The 19,152-nt window shown below is 47.9% G+C and overlaps 1 protein-coding gene across 2 annotated transcripts in view; it reads right to left on the bottom strand.

The window, feature by feature from the left end:
- Positions 1-19,152, bottom strand: part of M6PR (mannose-6-phosphate receptor, cation dependent) — a 76,257-nt gene that overhangs the window by 16,945 nt on the left and 40,160 nt on the right. The window contains exons 1-3 of one of the 2 annotated variants that reach the window (XM_044296274.1): positions 8,064-8,358; positions 5,096-5,236; positions 3,692-3,864 (exon numbers count right to left, since the gene is read on the bottom strand). In XM_044296274.1, coding sequence (XP_044152209.1) covers positions 3,692-3,864; positions 5,096-5,235 — 313 coding nt within the window. In that variant the 5' untranslated portion in view covers position 5,236; positions 8,064-8,358. Of the gene's footprint in view, positions 1-3,691; positions 3,865-5,095; positions 5,237-8,063; positions 8,359-19,152 lie in introns of those variants that run through there. The other variant, XM_044296275.1, reaches the window with a different exon arrangement.

The raw sequence follows: 19,152 nt of genomic DNA, 5'->3' as shown, positions 1-19,152 counted from the left end.
AGATACAACCTCGAGCGCCCATGCGTCTGAGATGTGGGCCCGCCATACGTTCCTGAACAGTAGAAGGCGGCCCCCCACCCGGGTGGGTGGGGGCGCACCTTCAGGCAGAGGGCTGCTGGCCTGTGGGAGCCCGTGTGGGCTGGGGCTTGCGCCAGGTAGATTGCGTCCGAAAAAACGGCTTCTTGCGTCTATCCTGGGCTGGGCCAGAGGAAGAAGAACCGGCCGCGGGTCTAGACCCGGTGGGCTTGCGAAAAGACCGAAAACGGGACGAACCAGCGCGACCACGGGGGGCGCCCCTCGGCCTGGACTGGGGGAGGTGAGTACTCTTCCCACCCGTGGCCTCAGATATAAGTTCGTCCAGACGGGTTCCGAACAAGCGGGAACCCGTGAATGGTAGGCCAGCCAAAGAGCGTTTGGAAGCGGCGTCCGCCGCCCAAACCTTCAGCCAGAGTTCCCTCCTGACAGAAACTGCCAGGGCAGAGGAACGGGCAATGAGGGCACCCGCATCAAGAGAGGCCTCACAGACAAATTTTCCGGCCTGGACAATTAGTTGGGCTAAGGAACGGAGGTCCTGTAGAGGGACGTCCGACCCTAACTCCCGTTCCAGTTGCAAACCCCATTCAGAGACCGCTTTACCAGCCCAGGCGGAGGCAAAGACCGGTCTAAGGGCCGAACCAGAGGCAGTAAATATGGCCTTGGAAAGGGATTCCGTACGACGGTCCTCAGCAGACTGGAGGGAAGATCCGTCTTGTACAGGAATAGTAGTGCTTTTGGACAGGCGAGCCACGGGAGGATCAACCTTAGGCGGGGACGTCCACGTGGTCACAGTATCCGCTGGAAAGGGATAACAAATGTCCAGCTTTTTGGGTGTAACAAAGCGGACGTTAGGCCGGGTCCAAGCCTTGGACACCACAGAAGAAAAATCAGCGTGGATGGGAAAGACCTTGGAGGCCTGTCTGGGGCGAAGAAAGGACACGCCGGCCTGTTCAGAGCTGGGGGGGTCATCGTGTATGTGAAAGGTATCACGGATGCTAGTGATAAGATGCCCCACCGCGGACGCCAATTTGGACGGAAGCTCTGAGTCCATGTCCACGTCCGAATCCGCCAGTTCTCCCTCAGAAGGCGTATCCCTTTGAGAGGATAGACTTGACTGAGCTCGCACGCATGGCGGAGAGAGCGAAGCATCTGGAGAAGATGTGCGCTCAACCCTTGAACGTTTCTGAATATGCCGGGCCCTGGAAGATTCGCTGGGAGGCAGGGAATCAGTGGGGGCGGCAGAAACGGTAGTCCCAGCGGGTGCGACAGGGATTGTGGCAGCCTGCGGGAGAGGCGGTCTATCCACGAGACGGCCCACTACGTGTGTAAGGCTTTCCACCGCCTGAGACAGAGACCTAGCCCAGTCAGGGGGTTCAGAGGCACCGGGGGGCGCAGCGGAAAGCGGGCCCTGCACCGGGGCCTGACATGCAAGGCAATGCGGCTCAGATTGCCCACACGAAAAAAGTTCCTTACAGGCGGTACAGGCATGGTACCAGGGTTTGGGGGCACCCGTGGGATCTGACATGCTGAAAAGTGGTCGTACCCCAATACAGAGACCACAAGGGATATAGCAGCTATGACCAGGAGGGTTAGGAGAGGGTTAACTGTCCTACCAGTGCCTCAGAAGAACGTCAGGAGTAGAGAAGGATCAGCAGCAGCTGCAGCAGCAGCAGCAGCAGCAGCAGGGAGCAGCAAACAGCAGAGAGCCTGCAGATAGCGCCCACAGAAGCCGAGCGATTCACCAGGTGCTCAGAGTCCCCCACGTGTCCCAGCTTCCTGTCTAGGAGTGAGGAAACGCGGGAAGAATTCAGCAGAAGCGCGGGGAACAAGCTCCGCCCCCTCCAGCGCTTGAAATGTCTCCTGTGAAGGAGAACCTAACTCCGCCCCCAAAATGACGCGCGCGCGCGTAAGCCACGCCCCCTGCTGCCGAAAAAACTTGCAGGGCTAAGAAGAAGCAGGATGCCATGAAATAAAGGGCCCGCAGGCCCCAAGAGTGTGGCGATTATTCCCAGGTGGGTGACCTTCTGCCACCATTGTCCCCTGCCCCGCCGATGCCGATATGGTCATGTCGGGCATAAGCCCCGCCCCCCGTTCGGAACGGAGCGGCGGCGGCGGGAGGGAGAGAGGGAGAGATCAGCCGTCTTGAAGAGTAGCCTGAAAATGGGGGAAAACGGCGTGGGGGTGCAGGATACACGGAGGGGAGCTGGGGAGGGTCTGCTGGAGCGCTCAGAATGCGCGACCACGGGTGCCCCCCTTACCCAGAGGGGTACATGCTTGCCGATAGGGACGGGGTATGGGCTGGAAAAGCCATCTCACCTGTCTTCACCCTCAGTTCCTTCCAGCAGGGTCGCCCCTTCAGCTACTGGCACCGCAGTGGCAGGAAGCTGGGAGAGGGGCTTTGCGTGCGGGCGACCCCCTAGCTGGCGGGATGTAGGGGAGCCATTGCTGCCCAGATCCTCCTATTGCTTCTGTGGGGGAGGCAGCAGTGCAGATAAGTTGGCACTGGCGCAGCTCACCCCGGGAGAGCAGAGAGGCCCAATGCGTCTCTGGTATCCCTAGGAAAAAACAAAAATAAATGGAGAAAAAATTACAACAAGGAGAAAACAGCCCTGCAGTAGCAGGGAGTGTCTTGCCTCCTTGGACACTAAGCTAAAACTGGTAGCCTCTATCTCCAGGCTGAGGGTATAGCTGATGGAGGAGGGGCTTAACAGTTTTACTTAGTGTCACGCCTCCTAGGGAGCTGAGCTATACCCAAGGTCTGTGTCCCCCAAGGAAAATGGGCGAGAAAACAGCTTTTACTAACCTGTCACTCAAAGAAATAAGATGCCCAAGGGGATGTCAAGGGATGCAAGACTTCTGCGCTGCCTCCTAACCCTCTGTGCCACCTCTCGCTCTCCCTCCCCCTCCCCCTCCTGCTGCTGTGAGATCTCGCGCGTGCACACAGGGCTCTGCCCGATTCGCCCGTGTGGACTTCTCCATTTGGCTTCTTACAGCGAAGCCCACACGCGCCGACACTTCGCTCAACCCCTGTATGCGCGAGGTCTTACAGCAGGAGGAGGGGGGAGGGAGAGCGAGAGGTGGCACAGAGGATTAGGAGGCGGCGCTGGGCACGATCGGCGGTGGGTGCGGCCGGCAGCTTGGATCCCTCGACATCCCCTTGGGCACCTTATTTCTTTGAGTGACCGGTTAGTAAAAGCTGTTTTTTAGCAAAATAAGGCTACTGATCACATTTAGAAGCCCACATTAGGAATCGTGATGAGGCCCTGAACATCAGCATATGTTTAGCTGACAGGGGTGAAACCTGGTGACAGAATCCCTTTAATGAACCCAATTATGGGAGAAGAGGAACTGTACAAAAAGGAACTAGTCACCATGTAACCCTTCCTTCCCAGCAATCTCTTCCTGTAAAGGCCCCTTTACATGGCCTGATGTAAGAAGTGTGCCGCCAACCTCCCCCCCCACAAGCAACAACTTCTCCTCTCTCAGTCTCAAGGTTTACATTTCCAGGAGTCAGAAAAAAAGTGGGTGACAACTCCTATAAGGAGAGGTATAATGGCTGCCATTTCTATTTGCTCCAATGGGTCTGTGCCACAATACCAGACACGACCGTTGGACAGGAGCGGTGCCATTTTCTTTTTCGGCAGCGAGAACTTACTTCCATTGATGATGCGAGTGTCGTTGATGCGGCCGACCACAGTGATCTGTTGTTCTTTCGTTTTGTTTTGCACCAATCCTTCATTGCTGCTTTTGCTGCCATTGAAGACCCCACCACAAATTACTAATGTGTAGGTATAGGAGTCTTTGCCATCGTCAGTGGTGGTCTCAAACCTGAAGCAGTAGAACAAGACATGAAATCCATATACTTTAGCAGCAGGACTTCCCCGGCATCTCGGAAAACAATAAGCAGTAAGAAGTGAAATTCCTTTAACCCCTTAATGACCCTCCTATTTTGGGCCTTAGGGCTTGCATTTGTTTTTCCTTTTTTCATCCTTACAATCTAAGTGCCATAACTTTATTTGTCAATTGACGTAGCCGTATAAGGGCTTGCTTTTTTTCCCCTAGTGCGAGTAGTTTTAAAGGGCATCTGTCAGCAGTTTTGTACCTATGACACTGGCTGACCTGTTACATGTGCGCTCGGCAGCTGAAGGCATCTGTGTTGGTCCTATGTTCATATCTGCCCCCATTGCTGAGAAAAATGATGTTTTAATATATGGAAATGAGCCTCTAGGAGCAACGGGGGCGTTACCATTACACCTTCTCCACTTTAATTAACAGGACCAGGCAGTGAAAACGTGATCACGCCCAGCCCCGACTTCTAAAGTGCAGATGCAGAGAGAGCAGAGCCCTTGTTGCCCCTAGAGGCTCATTTGCATATATTAAAACATTTGACGCCAATTTTTAATTATCATCTAAGGGTACTTTCCCCACTAGAGTTATTCTTTTCCGGATTTGAGTTCAGTCCCAGGGGCTCAATACCGGAGAAAAACTGATCCGTTTAATCCTAATGCATTCTGAATGGAGAGAAATCCGTTCAGTGTGCATCAGTTCAGTCCCTCTTACGGTATTTGGCCGGAGAAAATACCGCAGCTTGCGGCATTAATTTCCATTGAAATGTATTAGCGCCGGATCCAGAATTAAAATTGCCGCATTGACGGATCCGGTCTTCAGGTCTGCGCAGACCTTTAAAAATAATAAATACCGGATGAGTTTTTCCGGATAACACCCCAGAGAAGGATACGGTATTTCAATGCATTTGTCAGACTGAGCCGCATCCGGATCAGTCTACAAATTATATCCGTTTGCATACGGATTTCTGGATCCATCAGGCAGTTCTGGCGACGGATCCTCACAACAGTGTGAAAGTACCCTAAAACCCTAGTGAGCCCTTCCTAAAACAGAAAGTTTAGAAGAACCTAAAATTAAAAAGGGACCCGACAGGTGGCAGAGCTGTAGACATGGCGCCTGTACTATGGCATAGCTCAGTACTCCGAGGTTCTCTCTCTCTAGCGTGGCTGAGCGCTTTGCCGTTATCCTGAAAGACGTGACTGTATCCCGTTACCTTTTGTGCTTCAAGGGGGCCAGTCTGTCGAGGACAGCCTGTTCAGAGGGGGACATCTTGTTCAGTTTGCAGTCATCAACCACTTGAGCAGCCACGACCGAGACAGCAGCTAGGCAGACGCACAGCAACTGAGCGAACATCCTGCGACAAAGAACAATGGGAATAACAAGCTTTACTCAACTACTGTGAGAATACAATGGTCCAAGATCTTGGGCCACCATCCATTCCCAGAATTCAAAGGGCTCTATAGACCACTCAGGGCCGCTTTGGCATAGGTAAATAGGGGCCAATAGCTACACTCATCGTATCCGCAGGAGTTCTCCAGTCGCATCCACACTCTGTCTCAGGCAGAGAACTCCTCTGAATAAAGGAGACGTTTGGACCACGCAGAAGAACGCCCCCAAATCGCAGCTTCTTCCTGTTTTGGGAATGGGTGAAGCTTAGATTTCTGACTTATTTCCCCTTACACAAAGTTTCACTTTCAGGGTTTTATATAAACTCAAGTGCAATTCACATTCTTCCGGCAGCAGGTCATCGGCAGCGCACAAACTGCTCGGACCTGTTCTAGAAGCTTGGCACGCGGAGAGGAGTCACACAGCAAAGTAAACAGTGCCATCGTTACAAGCACTGAACGCCTACCAAGAAGCTTCCTTCATGGCAGCATAAGGGGAAGCTGAAGTGCACAGACAGGGCCGAGCGATCGCAGGAACGCCAAGTGCTTCAAGGATTTAAAAAAATAAAATTATATATATATACACATATACTTTTGGCGGACATGTCACCAATGAGGCAAGTCATTGGCTGCCGCAGGAAACGTGACTGCCCCATCAGCGCTGGAAATTTACAAGAGCGGACCAAAGTACGACAAACAGCGGTGGGCCAAGGGAGCCAGAAGGTGTTAAAAAGCTGGAGAACCCCTTTAAAGTCCAGAAAAACCCCCTTAATAAATACAAGTATGCACAATGTAAAAGCCACCTTAGACGTTGAGAGGTTTATCTCATGTAGACGTTTGGACACAGATAGGGGGGCCCGTTGGGAACCCACTCTATGAGCCAGAAGAGAGAGCTGATCTGTAAGAGCGGCTCGCCTTCTGAAATACAGCGCCGATCATGTGTTGTAGGGACAGCCATTCAAGAAACAGCGCCACATCTGTCCACGGGTGGGGAGTGGTACTGCAGCATTGCCCCACTGGGCTTAGCTGCAATACCACACACAACCTTTGGAAGAAACCCGCCAAGTCTTCCTAGGCTTGTACAACCGCTTTAAAAGGGGTTCTCCGTGCTTTTAATATGGATGAGCTATTCTCAGGATAGGTCATCAATATCAAATCGGCGGGGGTCCGACAAACGGCACCCCCGCTGATCAGCTCTATGAAGGGAAGGCGCGCGCAGTGCGTGGGTGCCGTCTCCCTTCCTGCTCGCTGCTGCTGTCTATGGTGAGCAGGAAGAGAGAAGGGAGGCGGCACGCACTGCGCACGCCTTCCTTAATACAGTTGATCAATGGGGAAGCCGGGTGTCGGAACCCAATTGATCAGATACTGACCACCTATACAGTCAGTACAGGTCCTCAGTATGAAAGTCTCAGAAAACCCCTTTAACCGTTGGATAATTTTCTATTGTTCTTATTTCCTGACCAATAACAATAACTGAATCTGTGATGAGACCCCTGTACTTCAATTTGGAGTCACTGTGAGCGATATGCCCCCAAAGTATAAGGAGGTGGACAGTGATATCTGTATGGATAAATGAATATTAGGCTATGTTCACAAGCGGCAGATCAGTTGGTGAAATATCTGGGACATGTGAATGGGGCTTCTAGAAATCCACGCACAAGCAACAGAGACAACTTCATTCAAGTGTATGGACCTCATATTTGGAATAAGTCTGCTGCGTCTGAAGACTCCGAAAAGTTGTCCTACAGGTTGAGTCACCATGTGAATGGCCTGTGAGATAAGCTGGACATGCAGGTTTTGAGATACTGGTATTAGTATGGATAAAGATAAATGGACTGGAAGATTTTGATGTGTGGGAGCTGGTGGAGATCAGCGGTGCCTGCAGGTTTTGGTTCCTGAGAAGCTACCATTAGTATGGAAGACTGTATGTTGGACCTACAGTCATAATATGGGTACAATATGATTGGGAGAGAAACAGGATCTACAGGCACTGGGGTCTAGGTACTGGTATAACTGGGAGAGATAAGAGGAACCATCAAGTCTTCAGATATTAGTATTGATATGGATCAATGAAGACAAACGTGACCGGTTTTGGCTCTGATGAGTAGATGAGATAAGTGGGGTCTATATATTTTGATATAAGTGGCACCCGTGGACTTGGGATCTTGATGTGTGAATAATATTGTGCCCATGGGTTTGGGATCCTGGTATACGGATGACATAAGTGGTGCCCATGGGATCTCGATGTGAGAGTGGGTCATGCCTCTGCGCTCTCATGCTGCCTGTGGGTATAATATCGTGCCTGTGGTTTTAGGTCTTGATGTGCAGGAGAGAGAAGTGGTGCCTGCAGGCAAAGAATCTTGAAGCAAAGCGAGACAGGTGGGTCCAGACATGAGGGAGATATAAGCGGTGCCTGTGGGTATGGGTCCCAATGTGTGGGAGAGAGAAGTGGTGCCTGTGGGTATCGAATCTTAATGCAGGTCACAATGGTGCTGCCTGTGGATTCTGATGCGGGCGAGATAAGCGGTGCCCGTGGATTCTGATGCGGGTGAGATAAGCGGTGCCCGTGGATTCTGATGCGGGTGAGATAAGCGGTGCCTGTGGATTCTGATGCGGGTGAGATAAGCGGTGCCTGTGGATTCTGATGCGGGTGAGATAAGCGGTGCATGTGCACTGGTTGTGGGTTGTGGATGAGATCAGCGGTGCCCCTAAGGCTTGTTTCAGGTCTGAGTGACATAGTCTGCATCTTTCATGTCCTCTGGATTTGGGGCCAGATTGGGGTCTCGGACTAGTTACCTGTATGGATCCTGGAGCCTCCTGTGGAAGTGTTCTTCGGGGTCCTGTCCTCGGTGGCCACACAATAGCTAGAGGTATCTGTGCTAAGCAGCAATGGAAGAGCAGTAACTACAGTGTGCACTATTCATCTACCCCAATGTAACAGCGGGCACGTCACTGACGTCAGTCTCCAGACCCCCCGACTAATATCTGACCATTGCCTGCACCGAGACACCGGAGAGATCAGCCCCCGTCCCCCCACAACGTCTCCCTGCCTGTGGTCACGTGACTCCTCACTCACTTCCTCCTGTCACTTCTCCTTCTATTCAACAGGGGGCCGGAAACCGGAAGCGAACAGGAAGTGTAATCCAAACTGGCAATTGAGGCTTGAAAAGGACCAATGGTAATCGACGCCTCAGCTAACCAATCAGCAACCAGGAACTGCAGCTTGTCACGCCCACCCGCGTCGCCTCAGGCGGGCTTAGAACGGAGTCACGGGGCGTGTCACATGATGCGGGAGCTCAATGCATAACGGGAATTGTAGTTTTTGCATTTTATTTCATTATTTTGCGCAAAGTTTCAAAGTGTATGGAGACAGGATGAAAAGAATAAAGACTAGAAGTCAATACAGAAAATAATTGTGCAGCACTAGGAACAGTTTTACACCATTTACTAAAATATACCATTTTTCATTTTCACATAAACATAAAAGATTTCATAAATGTCTGACCATGTGATCTGCAGACGTGGAAAATGTCTCTCAAAGAGGGAACATAACAGCGGTTTCATATCTGTGGTACAGGTTCATAATTACGAATGTGATTGCGCCTAGAATGTGTGATAAAATTGGACGCATACAAGTTTTAGACCAGTTTACGAAATAAATGCACAAAAAAAGAATGGTCCACTGCGCCTCGGGAACTGCACACATGGGAAGAACTTAGCGATATCGATGAAAAGGTTGTCCCAGGACTAATGTGAAAAATGAAAATCAGACATCATAGAGTCCATGACAATACCTTTCTAACAAACCTAGAAGCAGCCCTGGACCTCACATGGATGCAGAGATCTCCACATTCATTACTCTAAGCATAGGTCTACACGACGACATGTGTCGCGCAACAGATAGGGCACAATTACACTGCCACATTTGTCGCACCAATGTTGCGCGCCAATTTTTAGAATGATAGTCTATGGTGTACGCAATGAGACATGCTGCGACTGCAACGCGACAGTCGCAGAAGAATTCAAATGGATTTTTTGCGACTGTCGTGTCACAGTCGCAGCATGTTGCAGTGCGACACCATAGACTAACATTCTAAAAATTGACGCGTGACATTGGTGCGACAAAATGTCATCGTGTAGACCTACCCTAAATGTTCTGCTAGATTTATTTCAAGCTAGCGGCTCAGTGGGTGTGTACTTTCAAGGGATGTGTCCTTTCTGCTGCAGCTGGTGGCAGTTGAAGGATGAAACCGAGCGTGTGCTTCCATCTCAGTCAGCAGGACAGAGAGATTAGAAAAAGCAAGCAGCAGGTGGCGCCGTATATATTTCAGTGAATACATTTTTAAAGGGGTTATCCCATGTAAGACAATCGGGGCATATCACTAGGTTATGCCCCCATTGTCTGATAGGTGCGGGTCCTAGCACCTACAATAAGAAGAAAGCGAGGGGCGCTGTGGCTGGAGGACCTCAGATTTCCCGGGGTCCATCGACCACCAAGCACTGCTCCCATAGAAGTGAATGCCCTCCGTTCATTTCCCGGCTCCATTCTCATTGTAGGTGTGGGTGGGACCGGTGTAGGTGGGACCCACACCCATTACACAATGGGGGCATATTCTAGCGATATGCCCCCATTGTCTGAGATGGGAAAACCCCTTTAGTTACATGCGGATCCATCTAACAAATGCATTGAAACACCGGATCCGTCTCTCAGGTGTTATCCGGAAAAACGGATCCGGTATTTTTATTATTTTTTGCATTTTTAAAGGTCTGAGCATGCGCAGACGGGAAAACCGGATCCGTTTTGCTGGAACACTTGGTTAATGCATTTCAATGGAAAATAATGCCAAATCCGGCATTCCGGCAAGTGTTCCGGAATTTCGGACGGAGAGAAATGCTGCGGCATTTTCTCCGGCCAAATAGCGTAAGAGGGACTGAACTGAAGACATCCTGATGCATCCTGAACGGATTGCTCTCCATTCAGAATGATAGTGGGCACAGAAGTGTATACTGAATGCCCACCATGGTGGCATTGAGCATATTGGGGGTAGTAGTTGGTTTAATTTCCATTTTTTCCCCTTTTTCCCGCCTTTTCTGTTTAGTAATATGTGTTCTTATGAGGTGAATCTGTGTAAAGATTCTGATTGGTACCTGGTTGCCTACCTGTTGCTGAGGTACCTGTTTTCTGCCAGCTGCTGATTGGCTAATGATGTTTTAGGGCGGGAAATGTAAGTATTTAAAGAAGGTCACAGCAGGTCCGGAGCTTGTCCGCCGCGGAGCCTGGAAGAAGAGGACGTTGTCCCGCCCGCCCTCCCCCGTTTAAGTCGTGGTCCTGTATTAGAGGGGGGTTAGTCACCCAGCTTTTCTGGGGGGACAATTCTGGACTTAATGAATATTTAATGAGTATTTATTGATTGGTTATTTAATTATTGATGGTTATTATTATCAGCAGTATTATATTTATGTAACCCTTAATAAAGGACCACGGCCAATTTTCTACCACAATTTTGGTTTGGTGTTTTATTTCAGTTATGTTTGATGTTAGAGATTTATTCCAGTTAAGTAATTGCTCATATGGCACCATGCAATAGGATAAAACCGATCAGTTATTTTCCGGTATTGAGCCCCTAGGATGGAACTCAATACCAGAAAACTTTAACACAAGTTTGAAAGTGCCCTTACAAAAGTATTCCGATCCAGGTGCTGGTTTGAAAAATGTAGAATATTTTCATGGGACAACCCCTTTAAGAAGTGCCAACATAAATGACAGAACTATCATCCAGCATGAGCTACTGGATACATTTGCGCATCTTTAGACTGCTTGTCTCAGGCTTCATTCACATCTGCAGCACATAACTCCCATAGTCTGGCCCAGCAGATGAACACACTACCAGAGAGTTAGGGCTCATCCACACACACAACCGTGGTTTGGTTCCGCATCCGAGCAGCATTTTTTGCGGCTCGGATGCCGACCCATTCACTTCAACGGGGCTGCAAAAGATGCGGACAGCACTCCGTGTGCTGTCCGCATCCATTGCTCCGTTCCGTGGCCCCGCAAAAATTATAAGTCATGTCTTATCACACATCTGAAGTCTCCCATAATCATGTGGGAAAAGGTGTTATGGTCTGATGAAACCAAGGTTGAACTTTTTGGCCATAATTCCAAAAGATATGTTTGGCACAAAAACAACACTGCACATCACCAAAAGAACAGCATACCCACAGTGACGCTGGTGGTGGCAGCATCATGCCAAGGGGCTGTTTTTCTTCAGCTGGAATTGGGGCCTTAGTTAAGTTAGAGGGAATTATGAACAGTTCCAAATACTAGTCAATATTGGCACAAAACCTTCAGGCTTCTGCTAGAAAGCTGAACATGAAGAGGAACTTCCTCTTTCAGCATGACAACGACCCAAAGCATACATCCAAATCAACAAAGGAATGGCTTCACCAGAAGATGAAAGTTTTGGAATGGTCCAGCCAGATCCCAGATCTGAATCCGATTGAAAATCTGTGGGGTGATCTGAAGAGGGCTGTGCCCAGAAGATGCCGTCGCAATCTGACAGATTTGGAGTGTTTTTGCAAAGAAGAGTGGGCAAATCTTGCCAAGTCAAAATGTGCCATGCTGATAGACTCATACCCAAAAAGACTGAGTGCTGTAATAAAATCAAAAGGTGCTTCAACAAAGTATTAGTTTAAGGGTGTGCACACTTATGCAACCATATTATTTTATTTTTATATTTTTTCTTCCCTCTACCTAAAAGATTTCAGTTTGCGAGCAAATAGAGCAGGTAAGTATTATTATTATTATTTTTTTACACTATTTCAGTTTAAATTAACCACTTCAGCCCCGCTAGCTGAAACCCCCTTCATGACCAGAGCACTTTTTACACTTCGGCACTACACTACTTTCACCGTTTATCGCTCGGTCATGCAACTTACCACCCAAATGAATTTTACCTCCTTTTCTTCTCACTAATAGAGCTTTGATAAAAAAAAAAATGTTTGGGCAAAAAAAAAAAAATGGTTTGGGTAAAAGCTATAGCGTTTACACACTATGGTGAAAAAATGTGAATTTCCGCTTTTTGAAGCAGCTCTGACTTTCTGAGCACCTGTCATGATTCCTGAGGTTCTACAATGCCCAAACAGTAGAAAAACCCCACAAATGACCCCATTTCGGAAAGTAGACACCCTAAGGTATTCGCTGATGGGCATAGTGAGTTCATAGAACTTTTTATTTTTTGTCACAAGTTAGCGGAAAATGATGATGATTTTTTATTTTTATTTTTTTCTTACAAAGTCTCATATTCCACTAACTTGCGACAAAAAATAAAAAATTCTAGGAACTCGCCATGCCCCTCACGGAATACCTTGGGGTGTCTTCTTTCCAAAATGGGGTCACTTGTGGCGTAGTTATACTGCCCTGGCAATTTAGGGGCCCAAATGTGTGAGAAGAACTTTGCAATCAAAATGTGTAAAAAATGACCGGTGAAATCCGAAAGGTGCACTTTGGAATATGTGCCCCTTTGCCCACCTTGGCTGCAAAAAAGTGTCACACATCTGGTATCGCCGTACTCAGGAGAAGTTGGGGAATGTGTTTTGGGGTGTCATTTTACATATACCCATGCTGGGTGAGAGAAATATCTTGGCAAAAGACAACTTTTCAATTTTTTTTATACAAAGTTGGCATTTGACCAAGATATTTTTCTCACCCAGCATGGGTATATGTAAAATGACACCCCAAAACACATTCCCCAACTTCTCCTGAGTACGGCGATACCAGATGTGTCACACTTTTTTGCAGCCAAGGTGGGCAAAGGGGCACATATTCCAAAGTGCACCTTTCGGATTTCGCTGGTCATTTTTTACACATTTTGATTGCAAGGTACTTCTCACACATTTGGGCCCCTAAATTGCCAGGGCAGTATAACTACGCCACAAGTGACCCCATTTTGGAAAGAAGACACCCCAAGGTATTCCGTGAGGGGCACGGCGAGTTCCTAGAATTTTTATTTTTTTTGTCGCAAGTTAGTGGAATATGAGACTTTGTAAGGAAAAAAGAAAAAAAAAGAAAAATCATCATTTTCCGCTAACTTGTGACAAAAAATAAAAAATTCTAGGAACTCGCCGTGCCCCTCACGGAATACCTTGGGGTGTCTTCTTTCCAAAATGGGGTCACTTGTGGCGTAGTTATACTGCCCTGGCAATTTAGGGGCCCAAATGTGTGAGAAGTACCTTGCAATCAAAATCTGTAAAAAATGGCCTGTGAAATCCGAAAGGTGCTCTTTGGAATGTGTGCCCCTTTGCCCACCTTGGCTGCAAAAAAGTGTCACACATGTGGTATCGCCGTACTCAGGAGAAGTTGGGCAATGTGTTTTGGGGTGTCATTTTACATATAACCATGCTGGGTGAGAGAAATATTTTGGCAAAAGATAACTTTTCAATTTTTTTTATACAAAGTTGGCATTTGACCAAGATATTTTTCTCACCCAGCATGGGTATATGTAAAATGACACCCCAAAACACATTCCCCAACTTCTCCTGAGTACGGCGATACCACATGTGTGACACTTTTTTGCAGCCTAGATGCGCAAAGGTGCCCAAATTCCTTTTAGGAGGGCATTTTTAGACATTTGGATCCCAGACTTCTTCTCACACTTTTGGGCCCCTAAAAAGCCAGGGCAGTATAAATACCCCACATGTGACCCCACTTTGGAAAGAAGACACCCCAAGGTATTCAATGAGGGGCATGGCGAGTTCATAGAAATTTTTTTTTTTTTGCATAAGTTAGCGGATATTGTTTTTTTTTGTTTTTTTCTCACAAAGTCTCACTTTCCGCTAACTTAGGACAAAAATTTCAATCTTTCATGGACTCAATATGCCCCTCACGGAATACCTTGGGGTGTCTTCTTTCCGAAATGGGGTCACATGTGGGGTATTTATACTGCCCTGGCTTTTTAGGGGCCCTAAAGCGTGAGAAGAAGTCTGGAATATAAATGTCTAAAAATGTTTACGCATTTGGATTCCGTGAGGGGTATGGTGAGTTCATGTGAGATTTTATTTTTTGACACAAGTTAGTGGAATATGAGACTTTGTAAGAAAAAACAAAAACAAACAAAAAATTTCCGCTAACTTGGGCCAAAAAAATGTCTGAATGGAGCCTTACAGGGGGGTGATCAATGACAGGGGGGTGATCAATGACAGGGGGGTAATCACCCATATAGACTCCCGGATCACCCCCCTGTCATTGATCACCCCCCTGGTAAGGCTCCATTCAGACGTCCGTATGATTTTTACGGATCCATGGATCGGATCCGCAAAACACATGCGGACGTCTGAATGGAGCCTTACAGGGGGGTTATCAATGACAGGGGGTGATCACCCCCCTGTCACTGATCACCCTCCCTGTAAGGCTCCATTCAGACGTCCGTATGATTTTTACGGATCCATGGATACATGGATCGGATCCGCAAAACACATGCGGACGTCTGAATGGAGCCTTGCAGGGGGGTTATCAATGACAGGAGGTGATCAGGGTGATCACCCCCCTGTCACTGATCACCCCCCCTGTAAGGCTCCATTCAGACGTCCGTATGATTTTTACGGATCCATGGATACATGGATCGGATCCGCAAAACACATGCGGACGTCTGAATGGAGCCTTACAGGGGGGTGATCAATGACAGGCGGGTGATCAATGACAGGGGGTGATCAGGGAGTGTATATGGGTGATCACCCGCCTGTCATTGATCACCCCCCTGTAAGGCTCCATTCAGACGTCCGCATGTGTTTTGCGGATCCGATCCATGTATCCATGGATCCGTAAAAATCATACGGATGTCTGAATGGAGCCTTACAGGGGGGTGATCAATGACAGGGGGGTGATCAATGACAGGGGGTGATCAGGGAGTGTATATGGGTGATCACCCGCCTGTCATTGATCACCCCCCTGTAAGGCTCCATTCAGACGTCCGCATGTGTTTTGCGGATCCGAACCATGTATCCGTGGATCCGTAAAAATCATACGGACGTCTGAACGGAGCCTGACAGGGGGGTGATCAATGACAGGGGGGTGATCAATGATAGGGGGGTGATCAGGGAGTTTATATGGGGTGATCATGGGTGATCAGGGGTTTATAAGGGGTTAATAAGTGACGGGGGGGGGGGGGGTGTAGTGTAGTGTGGTGTTTGGTGCGACTGTACTGAGCTACCTGAGTCCTCTGGTGGTCGATCCTAACAAAAGGGACCACCAGAGGACCAGGTAGCAGGTATATTAGACGCTGTTATCAAAACAGCGTCTAATATACCTGTTAGGGGTTAAAAAAGTCGGATCTCCAGCCTGCCAGCGAGCGATCGCCGCTGGCAGGCTGGAGATCCACTCGCTTACCTTCCGTTCCTGTGAGCGCGCGTGCCTGTGTGCGCGCGTTTACAGGAAATCCCGGCCCTCGCGAGATGACGCGTATATGCGTCGTTGAGCGCAGGGCTGCCGCCTCCGGACCGCACATCTGCGTTAGGCGGTCCGGAGGCGGTTAATTTGCTACTGCGAAGCACGAGGAAATTTGGCTGTTTTGCAGCAAATTGAATTTATCCTGAATTCCCTGGCTTCGTGGACTTCGATTCGCTTATCCCTAATAGTAATGTTCATTCGTAATAATCTGCCCCACAATTGTGTGGTGTAAATCTGCCATTAGTTGCTTGGTTAGGTGGTACGTCCTCTTGCACACTGCAGACTCTGTATAGCAGCACACAAGAGTCTCTAGACCTCGGTATTCCCAGTAGGTTCTCTTTCTTCCACCATATGGTGCGTCTGTGAGGTGCCATAGCTTCTGCTATAGGGTTCGGCAACTCTATACTGAACACAGCCTGCCATCTGCTGGTCTGATAGAGTATTGCACTGTACATGTTTTATTATTTACATTGCAATGATCAGAGATAGTGAAATTATTTGTATAAATAATTTGCTCTGTAAAAAGAGGAAAATATTTCAGTATTCCCCAATTGCATTTTCTAAATCTCCCATCCATCTGGGTAGATGTAAGATTCATTTCTAATTCGGAGCACACAGAACATATTTATTTCCTTAAAGGGGTTATCCCATCTTAGACAATGGGGGCATATCGCAAGGATATGCCCCCATTGTCTGATAGGTGCGGGTCCCACCGCTGGGACCCGCACCTATAAGGAGAATGAAGCAGAGAAAGTGGAGGAGGGCGCACTGCGCATGCGCAGCCGCCCTCCGTTCATTTCTATGGAGCCGCCGAAAATAGCCGAGCGCTGGCTCGGCTATTTCCGTCAGCCCCATAGAAATGAATGGGAGCATTGGCCGCGCATGTGCGGTGCGCTCCCATTCACTTCAATGGGAGAGGCGGGGAGCTGCGCCTGGTGGTGGTCGGACCCTGGGAAACCCGGGGTCCTCCAGCTACAACTCTGCCCGGCTCCGTTCTCGTTTGGGTGCGGGTCCCAGAGGTGGGACCCGCACCTATCAGACAATGGGGGCATATCCTTGCGATATGCCCCCATTGTCTAAGATGGGATAACCCCTTTAAAGAGATTATCCCACAAAAAGTATTACGGTATTATACAATAAATGGTAAATTACATTTTCCTCTTTGATAGCGCCCCCTGCTGTTTGTCCTTCTGGTCCACCTTCTCCTGCATTCAGAGGTGGGCTGACATGCTCAGTAGCTTCCTTGCTCCCCTCCCATCCCCTCAGTGCTGGTGTAGTAATCTCATAGTGAAGCGGAGACACAATTAATTAATTAATTCATTCATCCATTCCTACTTTCAAATTTATAGAAAATATATAGTTATATCTCTGTAGTGGAGAAGGAAATTGTGGGAGCATTACCTACCATGTGTATCTCTGGGGTTATATGTGAGTAACTATTTTCATTGCAGGGGAAGAAGGGGTTAACGAGAGTTAATTGCAATGCTCCCTGAGAGATACAGATTCATGAGCTGCTGTCCTCCCACAGAAAGGGAAAAAAGTCCTCCAGATAAGCAGATACTGTGAGTAAAAAAGCTTAAAATGTATCGGGATAACTCCTTTTACTCTGCCTACATCAATATTCTACAATTTTCAAACCAGCACCTGGATCTGAATACTTTTGTAACTGCATGTAATTAAACATTTTGGATAGCCACTTAGTTATTCAATAAAATGTCTTTGTATAGCGCCACCTGCTGTTAGTTTTTTTCTTATTTCTTTGTCCTGCTCACTGAGATGGCCGCACATGCTCAGTTTCATCCTTCAACTGCCTCCTGAGCTGTGATAGGGAGAGCATGGACACGCTCCCTGAGCTGTGATAGGGAGAACATGGACACGCCCCCTGAGCTGTGATAGGGAGAACATGGACACGCCCCCTGAGCTGTGATAGGGAGAACATGGACACTCCCCCTGAGCTGCAGCAGAATAGACACTCCCCCTGAGCTGTCAGCTTAATATAAATCTAGCAGAGCAATGACTGGGGAGATCTCTGGATCCATGTGAGGTACAGGGCTGGTTCTAGCTTTGTTAGAAAGATGTTGTCATGGACTATATTATGTCTGATTTAAATTTTTTACATTAATCATAGGATAACCCCTTTAAATTGTAAATATGGCATTAGATAAATGAGATGTTGGGGTTTATGTTTTCCAGTAACAGTATTAATTGACATCCAGAATGGCATTACTGAGATTTTCACTCATTTTCATGGAATATTGTTCACCTGGCTCATTATGTAGTAGCCGATAAAGATACAGGACTTTCTTTAGCCTGGCCTATGATTAATGGTTAAAGGGGTTATCCAATACTATAAACCCCCCCCCCCCCCCCCATGCCAAGCCCCTCACAGGGAAACCAGAAGTTTACATATACTATTGTGACAGGGTGTCACAATGTTTGGCAGATAAAGTGTTGGATGGTGTGTACATTGCACCAAGTTTCCTAAAAGGCTCCAGAAAGGTTTGGTTTTCTTTCTTTCTAGAAGTTTCCTGGGAAAAAGAAAGCCAGTTTAGGGTCCTGGAGCCGGTCAGGGAAGAGTTGGGTGGGTTCCCTGACCACCCAGAGCCAGTCCAGGTTTTACCTGCCTGGGGGACTGCTCACACAGATGTACTAATTAAGTCAGCAGCCCTGACGCAGGAGCTCTCTCTGGGAGTGTGCGCAGTCTGTTTGAGGAGCTGCAAGCCTAGGAGCTCTGAGAGCGGTCGCTTTTCTAACTACTGAACTGTAAGTTGCTCTGTTTTGCCCTTGAAAATGCTCTTTGTGTTTTGTGTCATGAGTTTAGCTAGGGCTGCCGAGTGAGATAGGCAGGAGCCAGACGAGTGAGATAGGCAGGAACCAGACGGCTATTGTTTGGTTTTGGTTGTTATTTTGAGCAACTTGCAAAATAAACTAGCAACAGTCTGACGCACAAGCTACAAAGGTGTCGGTGTTCCTGTTTTCTGCCCAAAACAACCCCGCAGGAGGGCGTAACAGTTCACACTATATAAAAAGACACATATGCATATTTTTCTCAATATTTAACATGAAATCAGAATAAACCTTTCCTGTTTTTGGTTAATTAGGATTACCATAATTATTATTATTTGCCAAATGCCAGAATAATGAGAGAGAGAGAGAATGTTTACATGCATTTCATTAATATTTGGTACCATTGCCTTCAAACTGTATGATTGTAGGATCAAACATTTTGGATATCCTTCCACAAGCTTCTCACAATAGTTGGTCGGAATTTGGGCCCATTCCTCCTGACAAAACTGGTGTAACTGAGCCGTGTTTGTTGGTCTTCTTGCTCACACCTGCCTTTTCAGCTTTGGCCATACATTTTCAATAGAATTGAGATCAGGGCTTTGTGATGGCCACTCCAAAACATCAACTTTGTTATCCTTAAGCCACTTTGTAACCAGT

Source organism: Bufo gargarizans, chromosome 6 (assembly GCF_014858855.1).
Source record: "Bufo gargarizans isolate SCDJY-AF-19 chromosome 6, ASM1485885v1, whole genome shotgun sequence".
NCBI lineage: Eukaryota > Metazoa > Chordata > Amphibia > Anura > Bufonidae > Bufo > Bufo gargarizans.
This window is presented reverse-complemented; position numbering and strand designations above follow the sequence as displayed.